A 19,208-nucleotide genomic window follows, 5' to 3' on the forward strand; every position below is an offset into this window, starting at 1 on the left:
GTCTGTGTCCCCCAATGGAGTGGAATGAGATTTTTTTTTTTTTTTGCTTACCGTAAAATCTTTCACGGAGGATCCATTGGGGGACACAGCACCCACCCATTTGTTCTGGTGTCCTGTCCGAGGGTTGGTTCGGTAAATTTTTGTCTGTGGTTTCCCCGGACAGTTACTGTTTTTTTTTTTTTTTTTTTTTTTTTTTATATCGGTCGGTCCTCTCCTACTGCTTTGGGACTAAACTGATAGCTGAGTCTGTAGGCGGGGTTTATCCTGCTGGAGCAGACTTTCTTTTGTTGCCTAGTGTCAAGCCTCCTAGTGGCAGCAGCATATACCCATGGTCTCTGTGTCCCCCAATGGATCCTCCCGAGAGAGATTTTACGGTAAGCATAAAAATCTACTTATTTGTCTTCTCGCTAACAGCTATGAGACCTCTCTCTATATTTTCTTTTCTACAGAAGCTCCAGGAGCGGGTGGACTGAAGTTTAATATTCAGAAACGTCCTCTGGTGATGTCCAATCAGAACTTTGCATCTAATGAGCAGCACAGTAACAATACTGGGTTATCACAGCAAGCACGCATGCACCACCACATGTTACAGCAGCAGCAGCAAGCAGAGAAGAACCACGAACACAGGTGAATATTTTGGTGTCTTTTGTGCATTCTTCTAGCTTACACTTTTTAGGAACTTTCTCTGCTGTTATGTACTACTTTTAGGGTCTGTTCAAATGCCAGGGGAGGCCATGTAAAAGTATCTAAAAATGTACTACTGACTTATTCTTGGTGGTTTTCTGTGTCTGTGAGGTTTTCTTTTTTTTTCTTCCTTCGCTTGGCCACTGCAAAATGGTTAGCTTGGATTCTGGAGTGTCTACAATGGCCCCAAAGCCTGTTGTATTATCTGTCCCAAATGCGGTGTGGTCCTCTTATGTTAAATGTTGTGGTCTTTTCATTAATTGTCCATGTTCTGGGTTTAGGTGCATATTCTGTGCCTAAATCCCCTGACAATCCACAACATCGTAATTTAATAGGATGTTTTATACTCCATTCACATGTAGTGAATCATGGAAATGCTGCAGTTGTGAATATTCACAGCTTGTTTAGCGTAGCCCCCTTCAATTTTACAATGATTCGAAAATTCCAAATTCAACACGTGTAAGTATGGCCTTACCTCTTCAAATGTATTTATTGCAGCAGCAGTGCTTCCACAAAGCCAGAGGATTGGCCCCCAGCCATGAAAGAATATGTCCAACGTTGCTTTACTGCATGTGAGAGTGAAGAAGACAAGGATCGAACAGAAAAGCTGCTAAAGGAAGTCTTGCAAGCCAGGTTACAGGACGGATCAGCCTACACCATTGATTGGAGTAGAGAGCCGTTGCCAGGGTGTGTTTCTATGGGACTGATTTTTAAATGTTTTTTTTTTTTCCCTCACTCATTTCAAATGTTATGGATTTTTAGCTATTTATAGAGAACCAACTTTTAAAGTGAATATATTAGAAACTATGATGATTTCAAAAACAAATGTTTGCTGCAGCACTGTCCTAAATGGCCATAGGTGTTGGTTGCCCCTTCACCATTGCTCATTTGTTTTATTTATACTTATCTTTTTCTTCTGTTTAGTCTAGCCTCCTAGCCCCAAAATATTTACTGTTTTGGTCAGGTGCTGTATTAAGAATAAGAGCCCTGATATTCCCATACATTCAGTACGCACACTGTAGCTAGTCACTGTTGCGGTCACATGCATGAATAAGAGCCCAACAGCTAAGGCCAGTGATGGAATCAGCAATGGACACTGCAGCCAATGGAGTCTTTATCTGGGTACTCTGGAGTGGCGGCGGCGCTGAGGGTTGAATATAGATTTTTATTTGCTCTACCATTCCGTCTTTAGGTACCTTTGTGTAAAACCCAAATACCCATTTTATTTACATTCAATTATTATAATTTTTTTTTACTTTTTAGTAAGGATGGCATAAAGGAAAGCCCAAAGAAAAAGCGATGGGAGCAGACTACTTTGCAGTCTTCTCTTGGCAGCACTATTACCGTCACACAGTCCTCCCGCGGTGGTGTCAATAACAGTGCTAATACACTAAGAGGACGAGGTAGCAGCTTTCCTACAAGGTTTGGGAACAGGAATGTTTTTATGAAAGACTCCAGCTCCTCTTCAAGCACTGGTTCAAGGTCAAGATCCAGGTCATCTTCACGCTCCCCCCACAGGCAATACCGCCGCAGGTAAGAAAAAAAAAAGTGGTCCTAGTTTTTGAAGCTTGCTCTTCATTTTGTTGAAAAGTTATATTGCTTAATACACTTTGCTGTGTTTTTCAGTGATTCCGACTCTGAAAGCAGCTCAATATCTGCAAGTGAAAGCCGATCAGGAGGTCGCAGGAACTTTCAGAAGGGACGAGGCCGGGGTGGTCATATGGATCGAGGCCGTGGACGAAATCAGCGGGGTAAAAGGTATGTAACTGCAGAATTTTGTGTATTCTGAATGATTAACATTATTGGAATGGTGACTATCCCTGGTCAACCCCTTTTATTAGTCTATAACCAAACAATCAGACATGATACAGTAAGTTAGAAAGAGGTCCAACCTTTCAGACCCCATCATTAATGAAGGAGAGGTCCCAAATCCCTGTACTTGATCAGCCCTCCCAAGTAATTTACTTTTATAACTGATTGATGGATATAAAAGATATAAAAGTTAAGAATGGATTGTGGAGGATCAACAGTTAAGTAGCCGCACTTTACTTACTAATTGTGCATAATGGGGCAAATTTGGTAAAAACTTTGTAGATTTTCAATACTTTACACTTAGAGTACCTTTCATCAAATATTTTTTGATATGTTAGAGCTGATTGTAAATAGTACAACTTTGTAATTGGATTTAATTAAAAAAATTGCTTCCTTTTTACATGTATTTTCATTTTGAAAATGTGGCTGCTAGGGGGTCTTCCCAGGAGTCCCTGGCCACAAGCTTTTTAATTGGTTTCGGAATCACGCCGGCCTGGCAGTGAGTCCAAAATCGCAGCGCTGGCTGAGCACGTGATGAGCTCAACGCAGCTCCCCCGCCTGTCAATCAGGACAGGCCCAGCAAAGTGAGGGCAGAGGCAGTCCCCCCAGCAGGCTTCAGTGACATAGGGCACGCCCACATCCTTCTGCTGGCAGCTCACAGAGAGGGAAGATTAATAGCTTTTTAAAGCTCTTAAACATTTTTTCTAAAAACATTTTGCGGCTCTTCAACACTTTCAACTCTCCTTAGGCTTACAGAACAGACACCCATCCCCAATCCAGTAACTGGATGAAGTCTTTAGGCTCCTCTGTCCACACTATTTGCACTAGTGACTTTATTCCCTCACACCTTGTGCAGTCTTTCCCCTGCTTTTTTTTTTTGTGCTCAGAACTTTAAACTTTAGAATTGTATATGTATGTTTGTGTTTTTTATTTAAGACGACTAAATTGATACCAGTTTCCTTTATCTTTGTTAGGAATGAACAAAACTTAAACAAACGAAACCGCAAAAAGAATATGACCATGGATTTTGAGGATCCAGAAAAAGATTTCAAGAAAGAAAAGCGTGCTGCGCGTTTCCAGCATGGGCACAGTCCTAAGAAGCTGCGTATTGAGCCTTTAGTTTTGCAGATTCATAATCTAGACGAATCTGGTAGTTTGGACTGGAATGAGCTGAAAATTGTGGGAACTTCACAGGATATCACAAAAATTTACCTACGTTTGACTTGTGCTCCAGATCCATCAACTGTTCGACCTGTTTCTGTAAGACTTCTTTAAGACTTTCCTTTGCATTTATAGTACAGCATATGAAGGCAAATCCTATTAGTATGTGTATCCTTTACAACTGTTTGTGGTTTCTCGTGCAGTAATAAATACTTGAGGTAGATATTATATGCTTAGCTGTTACCATTAAATATTTGAATGGCTTTAATACTAGTTGTATTGGCGTTCATGAGTTTCTTCTTCAACTCAGGTTTTGCGCAAGTCTTTGACAATGGTGAAGGGGCATTTTAAGGAAAAACAAGACTATGCATTTGCGTGTGAACAGATGAAATCAATTCGGCAAGACTTAACGGTATGTGCTGCAAAGACAACTCTGGTCAGGATCTAAGAGTCATCTTGTATTTTCAGTGCTTGTTTTTAAAGCTTTTGTTTGCTTCACAGGTCCAGGGCATTCGTACAGAGTTTACTGTCGAAGTCTACGAGACCCACGCACGGATAGCATTGGAGAAGGTATGGTTTCTGCTTAAACACTGTTATAGAAAATTAAAGGGAATCTGAAAGCAGCATAACCTGCAATAACCTGAATGTACTGGGTAATAGGGCAGATGATGCTGAATCAAACTGGAGCTTACCTTATAAAAATCCATGCAGCCGTTCTGTTACCATTAGAAAAGAAAGTATGCAAATCAGCCTTTCTCTATCGGCTCCATTGGGGGACACAGACCTTGGGTATATGCTGCTGTCTCTAGGAGGCTTGACACTAACCAAAAAGTTGGCTCCTCCCAGCAGGATATACCCGCCTCCAGGCTACTGAGCAATTCAGTTTTTGCTTAGTGTCTTAAGGAGGTGGACACTGGTCTGGTGTTCTCCAGACCAGGTCTCATTATATTTTTTAGGTTTAGGGAATGTGTTAGTGCTTTATTCCTTTTTCTTTCTGTTTTCAGGTGGGGACTCAGGAACTGCGGTTCACTGTTTCCCCATTGTGAGAGGTGGCAGGCATCTTGGATGTACTGTTAACCCCCTCTCGCCAACGGTCAGCGCTTGGGGTTGCACCTCACGGGTCCGGGTCCTCCTATCTCCCTGTTCGCCTCGCTATGAGCTTGGCTTGCTGCAGGTGACAATACTGACTGAAGACTACATTCTGAAGACTTCTTTAGGTAAGTTCTTCAGCATAGGTGAGTGTTTCTTTCACTAGGTCTTGCAACAGCTGGAGACCCTCTCTTTTTAAGCTGTATTAAGCTGGGGCTGGCCGTGGGTTTCTTCCCTGCAGGGGGATTCTCTTTTATTATTGGAGGAGCAGTTGTGACAAGGGGCACTTTATTTGACTTTTGTGTTACTATATGCGCCGCAGGCTTCTCTCTGCGGGCGGGTGCGCCTTTTACTTTCACTTTCGGCAGCCACGGCTGCCGACGGCACTTAGCCCGCTCCGTCCCCCGAGCGCATAGCAGCTCACTAAGGCAGCGTGTGCGCTCGGGGTTCGGAGCGGGCCCCATTTCTAAGTCCCACTGTGATTCTTCAGCGGCCCGGTGGACGTTAGCTCCGCCCACCAGGCCGCATAAGCGCTTCAGCAGCGCGAAATAGCTGCCAATCAGCGCCCTTGCCTCTGACTCGGCCTATTCTTCCTATTGGCCGGTGTCTCTTCTCTCTCCTCACAGCCACAGTGCGGAGTTCTCCTCATAGCAGCTGACTTGGGACACAGACTTGGGTGAGACTGTTCATTTTTTAGCTATGTCTGTGCCCAGAATTGTTCCTCCCTCAAAGCAGATATCGGGAACATTAGTTACCCATTACGCTTGTAGAATCTGCTCTGCAAAAATGCCAGGTTCTGCTGAACCCACTTGTTCTTCCTGCTCCACTGCTCCCCAGGACCCAGGAACTTCGGACGCAGTTCCAGAAGTATCTTTTCATCGTGCCCGACCGGCACCCAAAGTGTTCAGCTCTCACGCTGAATTTTATGCCATTCTAGAATCTGCCTGGAAGCACCCTGAGAAGAAGTTTCAGGGACTGAAGGAAGTTCAAGCGCGATATCCTTTCGCCAAGGACCTGGTCTCCAAATTGACTTCCTCTCCGGCGGTGGATCCTCCGGTTTCCCGCCTCTCTAAAGCTACTACTTTGCCGCTGGCGGATGCAGCTGCCTTCAAGGATCCGGCAGACAAAAAGGTTGAATCCTTGGCGAAGTATGCCTTTGAAGCAGCGGGTGCCTTCGCCTCCACCTGGGTGTCTAAGGCCCTTTTGGTTTGGCTTTCCCAACTCCGTCAGGGCATTCTTTCGGGATCTCCCCCGGAAGAACTGTCTGCTCTGGCCCTCCAATGTTCCAAAGCTGGGGACTTTCTGTGTTCTGCTTCCTTGCACTCAGCTCGCTGTGCTGCCTCTGCCACCGGTAATCTAGTGGCCCTCAGTCGTTCAATTTGGCTTAAAACATGGAACGCGGATGCTGCTTCTAAAAAGTCTCTCACCGAGATTCCTTTTGCCGGTTCCAGTCTTTTCGGCAAACGCCTGGTTGAGATTATCTCTGAGGCTTCAGGTGGCAAGAGCTCCTGATTACCTCAAAACAAGTCTAACAATTCTTTCTGCAGGAAGTCTTCTTCCTTTCGGACGTCTGGCCCCTCTAAAGGGCCCAGCCAGGCACCTTCACTTGACAAGAAGGCCCCCTTTTTCAAGGCGTGTCCTTCTTGGAAGTCGGACACCAACCGTCCCGGCCGTTTTGCGGCCAAATCGGGCAACCGCAAACCCACTTCTGCATGAAGGGACGCCCCCACCCGCACCTTTTTCTCGGGTGGGAGGTCACCTCTTGCTCTTTCGAGACGTTTGGTCCACGCACATTCAGGACTCCTGGGTCAGGGACGTGGTGTCCAACGGATACCTGATAGAATTTGCCTCCCTTCCGAGGGATTGTTTTTTTCAGTCCCGTGCTCCCCGATCTCCCTCGCTTGTGAGGAAATTTCGGGAGGCTCTTCAGTCCATTCTCATCCAGGGTGTCATTGTCCCGGTTCCTCCAAGGGAACGCTTTCGTGGTTCCCAAGAAAAACTGTTCTGTGCGACCAATCTTGGATCTCAAACGTCTCAACCAACATAATCTTCTCCGCCATTTCCGAATTGAATCTCTCCGTTCGGTGGTGGCATCCATGGATCAAGGGGAGTTTCTTTCCTCGGTGGACATCAAGGATGCCTACCTCCACGTTCCAATTTTTCCCGGACACCAGCGGTATCTCCGCTTTGCGGTTCCGGAAGGTCATTATCAATTTGTGGCTCAACCAAGATTTTGGCACCTGTGGTAGCTCTGTTACGGTCAGTGATACCCTACTTGGACAACCTCCTCATCAAGGCCTCCACCAGAGCCCAGGCTCTGGAGAGTGTGAGACTCTCTCCCCCACCCAGTCTCTGATCTTCTTGGGGCTTCAGTTCGACTCGGCATCGGCTCTGATTCGCCTCCCGCCGGACAAACGTCTGGACCTCTTGTCGGGAGTCTGCTCCCTCCGGATACCATCCCCGGTCACCATCCATACTTGCATGGAAGTCCTGGGTTGAATGGTGGCAGCCATGGAGGCCGTGCCCTTTGCCCGGTTTCATTACCGTACTCTTAAGCTGGCGATTCTTGCCCGGTGGGACAGGTCTCCTCTCTCGCTCGATCGCAAGATTGTTCTCCCTCTTCGGACCCGTTTGTCTCAGCGCTGGTGTCTCCACTCCCCCCTTCTTCAGGGGCGTTCGTTCCTTCCCCTCCACTGGCAGGTGGTCACGACAGATGCCAGTCTGTCGGGCTGGGGGAGGGGGGGGTGTTTTCAGGGATCATACGATTCAAGGCCTCTGGCCTCCCCTAGAAGTCCTTCCATAAACATCTTGGAACTGAGGGTGATTTATCTTTGCCTGAAACATTGGGAGTCCCTGCTTCAGGGCCACCCTGTCCGTGTCCAGTCGGACAACACCAGGGCTGTGATGTACATCGACCGGCAGGGCGGCACTCGCAGCTCAGCAGCCATGTCCGAGGTGACGAAGATCCTCCTCTGGGCGGAACAGGTTGTTCCAGCCATATCGGCGATCCACATTCCTGGAGTGCTCAACTGGGAGGCGGATTTCCTCAGTCGGTCCTCGTCCGATCCCGGAGAGTGGTCCCTTCAGCCGGAGGTGTTCGCACAGGTCTGCGACCTCTGGGGGACCCCAGACGTGGATCTCTTCGCGTCTCGAGACAACCGGAAAATTCCGACGTTTGTGTCGAAATCCAGGGACCCCCTGGCTCTAGCCATGGATGCCCTAGTAATTCTGTGGTCGGGCTTTGTCCTCTCCTACCTGTTCCCTCCTCTCCCCCTCCTTCCCAGGATTCTGAGGAAGCTCAAGGCGGAAGGAGTCCCAGCCATTCTGGTGGCTCCAGACTGGCCTCGAAGGGCATGGTATGCCAACGTGGTCTGGCTTCTGGACGACGTTATGTTCAGTCTTCCTCTTCGTCCAGACCTACTGTCACAGGGTTCCCTTTGCCACCCCAATTTACAGTCGCTGCATATGACGGCCGCGGCTTCTCTCCCCAGGCTATTTGCACCATGCTCAGGGCTCGCAAGCCGTCCTCTGCGAAGATTTACCACTGTACCTGGCAGGCTTACTTTCGTTGTGCGAAGCTCAGACCTTTTCTCCAGTTAACTTTTCCGTTCCCAGTCTCCTCTCCTTTTTGCAGTCGGGGTTGGAACAAGGGCTGGCTCTCAGCTCCCTTAAGGGTCAGGTTTTGGCCCTCTCATTCTCTTTCAGCATCCTCTGGCTTCCAATTCGCATGTCCGGACCTTTCTTCCGGGGTGTGGCACACGCTGTCCCCCCTTACTGGACCCCTTCTCCCCCTTGGGATTTGAACTTAGTTCTAGGTGCTCTCCAAGATGCACCTTTTGAACCTCTCAGGGAGGTTCCCCTTCGCCTCCTATCTTGGAAAGTGGCTTTTCTCATTGCCATTACTTCCATTAGGAGAGTTTCTGAACTGGCAGCTCTCACCTTCCATTCTCCTTTCCTAATAGTTCATCAGGACAAGGTTATTTTCCGGCCAGATCCGTCCCTTACCTAAGGTCGTTTCGGCTTTTCATCTTAACGTGGACATCGTCCTCCCGTCCTTTTGTCTCGCTCCTTCTCATGCCAGGGAGCGCTTACTCCACAAATTGAATGTGGTACGGGCTGTTCGGACTTATCTTTGTCACCTCTTCCTTTTGTCAGTGTGATTCTTTTTTTCGTCCTTATGGAAGGTCGTCGGAAGGGACAGCCTGCTTCCAAGTCCACCATTTCTCGGTGGATCCGATGTGCTATTTCGGAAGCTTACCACTGCAAGGGGAAGATCCCACCCTTCAGGGTTCTGGCTCATTCCACCCGCTCTGTGGGAGCATCCTGGGCTCTCCGAAACAAGGCCTCGGCCTCGCAGATCTGCCAAGCGGCCACCTGGTTGTCTTTGCACACTTTTTCGAGATTCTACCAGGTTCATATGTTCGCATCGGCTGATGCTAGTCTGGGCCGTCAGGTGTTGCAGGCGGCGTACAGCCAACTGCCTGACCTTTTCTCTCTGCCCACCCAAGGGACGGCTTTGGTATGTCCCGGAGTCTGTGTTCCCCAATGGAGCCGATAGAGAATAGGAGATTTTTTAGACTTACCGTAAAATCTTTTTCTCTGAGGATCCATTGGGGGACACAGCTCCCGCCCTTTTCTGGTGTTCCTTTTCGGTTATCTGTCCGAGGGTGTGTTCAGTTAATTTTTCTTCTGGTTCTCGGACAGTTCATGTTTTTTCCTTTTGACTTATCGGTCTCCTCCTATTGCTCTGGGACTAAAACTGAATTGCTCATTGGCCTGGAGGCGGGTATATCCTGCTGGGAGGAGCCGACTTTTTGGTTACCATAGTGTCAGGCCTCCTAGATACAGCAGCATATACCCAGAGTCTGTGTCCCCCCAATGGATCCTTCGAGAGAGAGATTTTACGGTAAGTCTAAAAATTCTCCTTTTTTTGCATAATAAAGGCGTTCTTTATGCTGGTCTAGCATTGCTTCACCTGTCAACGCTACCTTTGGCCAGTTACTCCTCCCCTTTCATAACTATACATCCCCCTATTGCTCACCTTTTCAGTGAAGAGGGCAGTGTTATCGGCCAGAGTGGGAGGCTGAAGCATGGCTAGTACAGCATGAAGAACGCCTCCTTTGTGCAGACAGGCTGCTTTGCATAACTTTCCACAATTACGACAGAACTTCATGTATTTTTTTAAAAAGATAAACTGCCATTGTATCTGCATCACCTGCACTATTAACCTGTATATTCAGATTATTGCTGATGCAGGTGCCAGGTTTCCTTCTCCCCCACTCCCTACACCTCCTGTTCAGTCTCCTCCACCCTCCTACTGAACCTCCCGTCACTGCTGTCACCTTTCCTCCTCCTGCACCTACTCTCACCCTCTCTCTCCAAAAGTGTGAAAAGTAAAAAAAAAAAAGTTTGTAAAAATTCAAATCACCAACTTTTCCCTTTAAAAAAATATATAATAAAATACATAAACTTATTTGTGCAAACTTTTTAATGATCACATTCCTGATCCGCTCCTTACTACACAAAGTGCTCCATGCCTGTAATAGTATTCTCTACGGCTTGTATTCTGACAGGGAGAGACATTGGGGTGAATTTATCAAAACCAGTGCACGGGTAAAGTTGACCAGTTGGTTGCTATGGGCAATTGCTCCACTCTTCTCTGCACAGGTTTTCACAAATCTTTCCAAATCTCTTAGACAAACACTCAATTTGTGGGCCTAAAAGTAACCTAGTTAATAAGGTTGAAAAAATACCAGAGTCCATCAAGTCCAACCCATATCCCTAATGAGCCCCTACTGAGTTGATCCAGAGGAAGTAAAAAAAACCTCATACTAGAGGTGAAAATTCCTTCCCGAATCCAAATATGGCATCAGAATAAATCCCTGGATCAACGCTCTGTCCCTATAAATCTAGGATCCATAACCAGCAATGAGTAGGTTGAGGACAGCCAGCTGGCTCTCTGTGTCACAGATACATTAGAAGTATAACTTGTCCTGGAACTACTTGGTATAGGTACAGAATCAGATAATGCATAACTATATTCTAGAGCAGTGTTTCCCAACAAGGATGCCTCCAGCTGTTGCAAAACTACAACTCCCAGCATGCCCGGACAGCCTTCGGCTGTCCGGGCATGCTGGGAGTTGTAGTTTTGCAACAACTGGAGCACCTTGAGTGGGAAACACTGTCCTAGAGTTCAGTATCTCCCATCCTATCCTGTGTTGCTATTAGACAAAAAAAAAATTACCTAATTTTTCAGGGCGTCTTTACCACTTTTATTCTAAGCATTTTGTTTTTCCAATCTAGGGAGACCACGAGGAATTCAACCAATGTCAAGCACAGCTGAAATCTCTATATTCTGAAAACCATCTTACTGGAAACATCGGAGAGTTTACAGCCTATCGTGTTTTGTATTACATGTTCACGAAAAACTCTGGGGGTAAGAAAATATCATGTAAACTTCTACTTGGGGTATGTTCTACCTTTTTGGCTTCTGCTGGTTCATGTATCTGTTGGCATGTGTATTTATGTAATCCATATATGAAAATCTAGACTATGCTACACTTAAAATAAAAACATTTTAAATATGATAGAAACATTCTATCATATTTAAAATGTTTTTATTTTAAGTGTGGGGTATATGCTCTTGCCACTAGGAGGCGCTGACACTAGGAAGTAAGTCGGCTCCTCCCTTGCAGGGTATACCCGCCCACTGGAAGTGAGGTAATCAGTTTTAGCTAGTGTCAGCAAGGAGGAGGCAATACATGTTATATCTTATTTAAAAGAAGAAAAACTACCACAAGAGGACATAGTTTTAAATTAGAGGGGCAAAGGTTTAAAACTAATATCTGGAAGTATTACTTTCGTGGTAGCTGCAAATACAGTGAAGGAGTTTAAACATGCATGGGATAAGCATAAGGCTATCCTTCATATAAGATAGGGCCCGGGACTATTCATAGTATTCAGATTATTTGGCAGACTAGATGGGCCAAATGGTTCTTAGCTGCAAACACATTCTATGTCTCTACAAAAAGACTTTCGGCATATAAGCCAATTAGACATTGCAGATGTGTTAATGGAAGAAAGTTTGAAGTCTTTCACTTTTTCATTGGCTTTTTTTATTTTATTTTTTTATTCTTTCTACAGATATAACAACGGAGCTGGCATATTTGACCAAAGAGCTGAAGGAAGATCCTTGTGTTGCACATGCTCTTGCTCTTCGCAGTGCTTGGGCCCTTTCAAATTATCATCGATTTTTCAAGCTTTATAGAGAAGCCCCCCGCATGTCTGCTTATCTCATCGACAAGTTTGCAGAGAGGGAGAGGAAGGCAGCCCTTAAGGCCATGATTAAAACGTATGTGCAGGCCTCCCACTTAGCGTACTTAACCCAGCCTTCTTCTTTCAGCTTTTTTGGCATGCTTAATTTATCTGTATTTTTAAAAGTTAGTGTTGAAAGGTAGACACATGGGAAATGCATGGAAGCCTTTCTACTTATGGCCTACACTTGATTTTTAGGTTAAGGATTGTTTGTGACTGTCCAGGAGCACGTGTTCTTATCTGGAGCCTATTCATAGACTTAGTAATAGTCTGTTCCCCTCTTAAGAGGAATAAGATGACATGAAATGCCATTAGTTGTTTGCACTATTAAGGATGGACACCTGGACCTCTAGCAGTTTATCAGAATCCAATTTAGAGCACTATAAAAGCACTGTACTCCAGCTGTTAAAGTTGCTTTAGCAGACTTATGTCCTGAATTGTGGCAGTACTTTTTTATTTGACAAACTATAATTTAGGCTGGGGCTGTACTCAGTAACCTGTGCCTTTTTTAATGCGAGAAATACTCAGTAGGTCCCCCAGCAGGTGGATCGCATCTGCTTTTTGTGTTTCATGCTCCTGATGGAGACTAGAAACATAAGAGATGAAAGTTGTTTATCTTGTGATCTCCGAGAATGTTTCTTGGAGCTCAAACCCTTTCTCAAGTGATTTGCTGGAACATTTGTTCTAAACAGAATGTTCTCTGCCTGAATTGAGTCCTCATGGTTTGAGAGGGCCAGTAAGAAATATTTACAATGTGAAATATCTTTTGCCAGTATTCCAGGCATCAGAAAAGAAATAGTGGATTTATATGTCTGATAGAAGCAAGCAATAACTGGCCAGTAGCATTCCAGAGCACATTCTGGCATAGTGCGTAGCTTGGTTTAAGAGAGTTGCTTATTTTGATACTTTTTGTAAACCAAGTATGTTTGTGTGTGTGTGGTGTTTTTTCTTTTTTTCTTTTCTTTTGGAGGTAAGTAGTGTGTGTGTGTGTGTGTGTGGTACTGCTTGTAAGCTTGATACTGTATTTGTACAATTCTTAGACTATAGTTATTAAATGACAGCAGGTAATTTCAAACCCCCCCACACCCGCACTCTGCTTGACTGAGCATGCATGTGTTCTCAGTGGTAAGCAGGAAATAAGCCATTGCCAGACTCCTCTGTCCCTAAAGAACAAAGGATTACATATGTTAAAATCCAGTTTCCTGATTTCTTCTTTGCCTCCTCCAGTCAGGCAACAGTTGCCACACACCTACACCTAAGAGGCCAAGACTAACCCTTCTGTTGCCAATGAGCATGTTCAAGTCCCCATTTTAGCAGTAAGCTGGGAGTGCTTGCCCCGATACTGCTTTGGTAATAAGTTAAAGGGGTACTCTGGTGGAAAACTTTTATTTATTTATATTTAAATCAACTGGTGCCAGAAAGTTACAGATTTGTAAATGACTTTGGTTAAAAAAAATCTTAATCCTTCCAGTACTTAACTGCTGAATACTACAGAGGAAATTCTTTTCTTTTTGGAACACAGTGCTCTGCTGACATCTCTGTACAGCATATGTTTGCTATGGCAATTTTCTCCTACCCTGGATAGTTAAAATGGACAGAGATGTCAGCAGAGAGCACTGTGCTCGTGATTCAGCAGAGAGCTCGGTGTTCCAAAAAGAAAATAATTTCCTCTGTAGTATTCTGCAGCTAATAAGTAATGGGAGGATTAAGATTTTTTTAATAGAAGTCATTTACTAATCTGTTTAACTTTCTGGCAGCAGTTGATTTAAAAAAAGAAAAAAAAATTTGCACCAGAGTACCCCTTTAACCCCTTAACGACTAAGGACATATATTTATGTCCTTGGCCGGCTCCCGCGATATAACGTGGGGTCACGCGGTAACCCTGCGTCTTTATTGGGTCGGTCCCGGCATGTATCTGAAGCCGGGACCCGGGGCTAATAATGCAGCGGAGCCGCGCGCTATTAATCCTTTAGACACGGCGTTTAAAGTTGTAAGTTTCGTCTAAATTGAAAGTAAAACCTTCCCGGCTGCTCAGTGGGGCTGATCGGGACCACCGGAGTGAAAATGCGGTGTCCCGATCAGCTGGGACGCGGGCGAAGGTCCTCTTACCTTCCTCCGACGTGTCCCTTTGGCGATTGATTGCTCCAAGCCTGAGATGCAGGCTTGAGCAATCGATCGCCGATAACACTGATCAATGCAAAGCTATGGCTTTGCAGTGAACAGTGCTGGCAATCAGTGTATGCAATTGCAATGTTATAGCCTCCTATGGGAGCTATAACACTGCAAAAAAGTTCAAATCACCCGCCTTTTCCCATAAAAAAAAAAACACCATGTAAATAAAAATATAAACATATGTGGTATCGCAGTGTGCGTAAATGTCCGAACTATTAAAATATATCATTAATTAGACCGCACGGTCAATGGCGGACGTGCAAAAAATTCCAAAGTCCAAAATAACATATTTTTGATCGCTTTTTATATCATGAAAAATGAATAAAAAGCGATCAAAAAGACCAATCAATACAAAAATGGTACCGCTAAAAACTTAAGATCACGGTGCAAAAAAATTAGCCCTCATACCGCCCCATACGCAGAAAAATAAGTTATAGGGGTCAGAAGATGACAAATTTAAACGTATACATTTTCCGGCATGTACTTATAATTTTTTCCAGAAGTACGACAAAATCAAACCTATATAAGTAGGGTATCATTTTAACCGTATGGACCTACAGAATAAAGATCATGTGTCATTTGTACTGAAAAATGGATTGTGTAGAAACGGAAGCCCCCAAAATTTACAAAATGGTGTTTTTTCTTCAATTTCGTTGCACAATGATTTTTTTTCTGTTTCGCTGTCAATTTTTGGGTAAAATGACTGTCACTGCAAAGTAGAATTGGTGGCGCAAAAAATAAGCCATCACATGGATTTTTAGGTGCAAAATTGGAAGGGTTATGATTTTTAAAAGGTGAGGAGGAAAAACGAAAATGCAAAAAAACGGAAAACCCTGCGTCCTTAAGGGGTTAAAGCACGACTCAGATGTTGAATCGGCTGCAGCATGTGTTTAAATCTCCCAGCAACTTCATAGTTACACAAGAGTTCCCCTGCTGCTAGAGTGAGCAGGACATGGATTTGCCGGAAGTTACATAGACTTACATGGGACTTCTGCCGTATCCTGAATACTTTAGCAGCGGGCAAGTCTCAGGTTACAAAGTTCCTGGGAGACGTAAACCTGTATCCCCGCCGGACCACCATTGGAGTTGCATTTTAAAGTAAGCTTAATTTGCTTGGTAAACCTAACTATTTGGAAATTCTCCATTATAAGAGCAGTCTGGCTGCGCTCCTTCATAACATAAAGGAAATATTTCCAGTATTCCTTGCACATGCTTATAAAATATTTCTCTTAATCCCCTAGCATCTAATACTCTAAGGGTAGATCCAGACATAGTGGATTTAATGTGCGGATTCTGTACCAGTGCCGTAGAAGTTTATTTGGGGTTTTTAGTTCATTTACATCTACTGCAGAAAATTTGTATATTTTGAAATCTGTAGACTGCTCATTCTGTTGTAGAAATATCCTGGATTTTCACAGCAAATTTTATTCCCTTCACTGAATAGGGGTAAAAATCTTCCTGTAGCACGTATGGAATTTGCCATGGAATTGCCAAAGAATAGCAAAATCCATGGAGAAACTATTTTAGCTTCAAAGCATCAGTGATTTGTAAAAACTTTTGCTATGTCGTTCAGTCAAAAGTATAGATTGCACTGGGTACTCGGTCCTGAGACCCACTACGATTGTTAATGAAAACCCTGTGAAGTGCGCTGCAGCACACTCTTCTGCCTCACCAGCCACTTAAAGGAGTAGTCCAGTGGTGAACAACTTATGCCCTATCCTAAGGATAGGGGATAAGTTGCAGATCGCAGGGGGTCCGACCGCTGGGGCCCCCTGCGATCTCCTGTACGGAGCCCCGACAGCCCGCGGGAAGGGGGCGTGTCGACCTCCGCACGAAGCGGCGACCGACACTCCCCCTCAATACAACTCTATGGCAGAGCCAAAGCGCTGCCTTCGGCAATCTCCGGCTCTGCCATAGAGATGTATTGAGGGGACGTGTCGGCCGCCGCTTCGTGCGGGGGTCGACACCCGATGTCTGTCCGGAGAGCCTGGCCCCTGTACAGAGAGATCGCAGGGGGCCCCAGCGGTCGGATCCCCCGCGATCTCAAACTTATCCTCTATCCTTAGGATAGGGGATACGTTTTTTACCACTGGACTACTCCTTTAATCAAACTCATTCACCACTTTAGAGTCTACGGTGACTGAGTCTGGTTTGAGTGACAGCCGAGGAGAGGGGCACATACTGCCGCCCACGTCACCTGGCTGTAACTCGGGATTGCAGCGGGTTTTCAGACCCAGTGCAATTTAAACTTTTGACCTGTAATATGTCAAAGGTTTTTGGAAAGGACAGAGATGCTTAAAGATTTTAGTATGTGATACGTTCTGTACTCTCAGATAGTAGCTTAAGGTGGGTATATGTTTTTGTGGTAAACCAGATTTTAAAACTTTGTATTGTGGCAAGTAAAATCTAATATTGTCATTGCTGTTCTAACTTGTTTTTTTTTCTCTTTGCTCCTTTTCCTTCCACTACTTTTTTTTTTTTTTTGGACTTCCTTTTAGTTTTCGACCGATGCTACCAGTTTCCTACGTTCAGTCAGAGTTGGGCTTCGAGAGTGAGGAGGAATGCCAGAGTTTCCTGGCTTCTCTGTCTCTTGTGTATGCAGGGAACGACATCAGCAAGATTGACTGCAAACAAAGCTTAGCAGTCTTGCCTAACTTCTAAACCAGGCTTTCTCTACTAGAATCTTCCAGTGTGTTTTCAGACACATGATTTAACTCACACTGTGTGTGCGCATGGGAAATTCCACATTTGGATCTGTTTCCTCCATGTTGATTACCTCTGGTTCAGAGGGTACAGGCCAAGACTGGGCATCCCAAACAAGGCAGTGTTGGGTTTCTCTGTTTTGCCAGAATATAGATGATTCTTAGAGCCCCATTAGGCATTAGTATTATCTTATGTTTTGTTGACAGATGTGCTATTTCTCAACCCTTTTTGTATATATATTTATATATAGCACAGTCAACATATAACTGGCAAACATCCAGTCAGCAAGAAGAAATTTCACAAGTTAGTAGAAATGTTTTGTTAACTTGCACTCTGAATGTCTTAAGGGTTTATATAGAAGGTACAAATGTTGACATACATTGTATCCGTGTCTTAGACTTTCGTATAGCCCATGTTCAGACCACATATCTGCAGTACATGCTTGTAAGGAAGAGCCACTTTTCGTCTACTTTGTCCACAATATTAGATGTCAGATTGGATGTACTAGCTTTTTAGTAAGCTATGTATATATTTGTAAATAGATTTTTTTTCATTTTGAAGTGGAGGGTACAAGGGATTTTCTACAATGTTTTGTTGAATCTGTTCAGCCTTTTGAGATCTGTTTATAATGCGAAACTAACAATGTCCCAGTTTCTTTTCTCTCTTTACCTCATGTGCACAAAGCCTCTGTCCACATGCTGCACAAGACACACCACCTACGTGTGCTTTGGGGAGAAGGCATCAAACACAGGAAAAGTCAACTCAAAGATTAGGAGAAGTGAAACAAGATCAATACACTGCTCTGCCTTTACTGAATTATCAGAGACTTTCTAAAGTAAAGAACTTTAACATCCAACACATTTACTAAAGAAGAAAGAAGTTTACATTAAATTAAAGTAGAAGAGAATCCTCCTCATTATGGAAATCACCTGCTGCTGGAACCTGTGAGAAGATGTTTGTACAATTCATTTGATACCCCCCCCCCTCTTTTGTTTTCCTTTTTTATTTTTTTTCTCTCCTTTCTCTTGCTGAATTAGATTAAACGTGTGTTTTTTTTTTTTTTTTTATCAGGTAAATATTAGGTAATAGCTATTTCAACCCGTTCTCCCCACATTTTTTTTCTTTCACTAAGTTTTACTATTTGTTTTTCTTCCTCTTTCTCCACCCATCTTCAGCCCCCCCCCCTTTTTAATTTTTTTTTTTTCTCCCATTTTGAGGATGTAATAGTGAGATAATGGGCAGTTCTCGGTCAAGTGCTCCTTTCTTTGCAGTTGTTTGTTTTTAATTTTCCTTTCTCCCCCTAATAAATACATTTTTGTGAGTTGCAAGAAGCTTTAGCTTTTTTTTTGTTACCTTAGAAAAGTCGGCGGCTTAAAATCTCGTATTTTGGCTTGATGTTGTATAAAAGGGCCCTCTCAACACCTAGAGAACACTGCATAAATCTACGCCCTGCCCCACTATTGGTCACTGAATCACGCTTCAGTTGGTTGGTCCTCGCTGCTATCAGCTGCTAATGGTGAACATCACTGTTCAGGGTGATCTCTGGCATTAACCCTTTTTAATGTTAAGATCAAAGTTGCTTGCTGCGTCTAAAAAGTGTTGAAAATCGCTTACCCGTAGCTCAGGGAAGCTTATCCAGACCACCATGTTGAAATTGTGGGTTCTGATCAGCCAAGAGGACAACTAGGGTCCCTACTTGTGTCCGTTCTGCCCGATCAGCACTCCAATACTGAACACAGTCTGTAGTAATGGAGCACTGAAAACACTATGGCACAACATTGTTCATTCGTTGTGATAGCCCCCTATGGGGATGTAAAAAAAAAAGTGAATAAGCCTCTCTCCTAATAAAAGATTAAATCACACTCTACATAATTTTATTTAAAAAAAAATGGGAAATCTAACTGTTGTACTACAATGAAAATAAAATAATAATTTGTCAATGGCTTCAAAAACACTTTAGTCAAAAAATATATATATATATATAAAAATAGGCACATCCTACAGGATGCAACCGCTAAAATTCAGAGCAATAAAATGATAGATGTACACTGCTCAAAAAAATAAACACTAAGATAAAACATCCTAGATCTGAATGAACGAATTGTATGAAATGCTTTTCGTCTTTACATAGTTGAATGTGCTGACGACAAAATAACACAAAAAATATCAATGGAAATCAAATTTATCAACCCATGGAGGTTTGGATATGGAGTCACACTAAAAATCAAAGTGGAAAACCACACTACTGGTCCAACTTTGATATAATTTCCTTA

At 44.0% G+C, this 19,208-nt stretch overlaps 1 protein-coding gene across 3 annotated transcripts in view; it reads left to right on the forward strand.

The window, feature by feature from the left end:
• The window catches only part of LENG8 (leukocyte receptor cluster member 8), a 30,064-nt gene extending 11,894 nt beyond the window's left edge, over nt 1-18,170 (forward strand). For 2 of the 3 annotated variants that reach the window (XM_056541648.1, XM_056541646.1), the window contains exons 7-16: nt 450-627; nt 1,183-1,371; nt 1,948-2,217; nt 2,311-2,442; nt 3,471-3,756; nt 3,968-4,069; nt 4,159-4,227; nt 11,050-11,182; nt 11,890-12,097; nt 16,731-18,170. In XM_056541648.1, the coding sequence (XP_056397623.1) occupies nt 450-627; nt 1,183-1,371; nt 1,948-2,217; nt 2,311-2,442; nt 3,471-3,756; nt 3,968-4,069; nt 4,159-4,227; nt 11,050-11,182; nt 11,890-12,097; nt 16,731-16,893 (1,730 nt within the window). In that variant the 3' untranslated portion in view covers nt 16,894-18,170. The remainder of the gene's footprint in view (nt 1-449; nt 628-1,182; nt 1,372-1,947; nt 2,218-2,310; nt 2,443-3,470; nt 3,757-3,967; nt 4,070-4,158; nt 4,228-11,049; nt 11,183-11,889; nt 12,098-16,730) is intronic. The other variant, XM_056541647.1, reaches the window with a different exon arrangement.
• Nucleotides 18,171-19,208: the final 1,038 nt, after the last annotated feature.

This window comes from Hyla sarda, chromosome 10, assembly GCF_029499605.1.
Source record: "Hyla sarda isolate aHylSar1 chromosome 10, aHylSar1.hap1, whole genome shotgun sequence".
Classification (NCBI taxonomy): Eukaryota; Metazoa; Chordata; class Amphibia; order Anura; family Hylidae; genus Hyla; species Hyla sarda.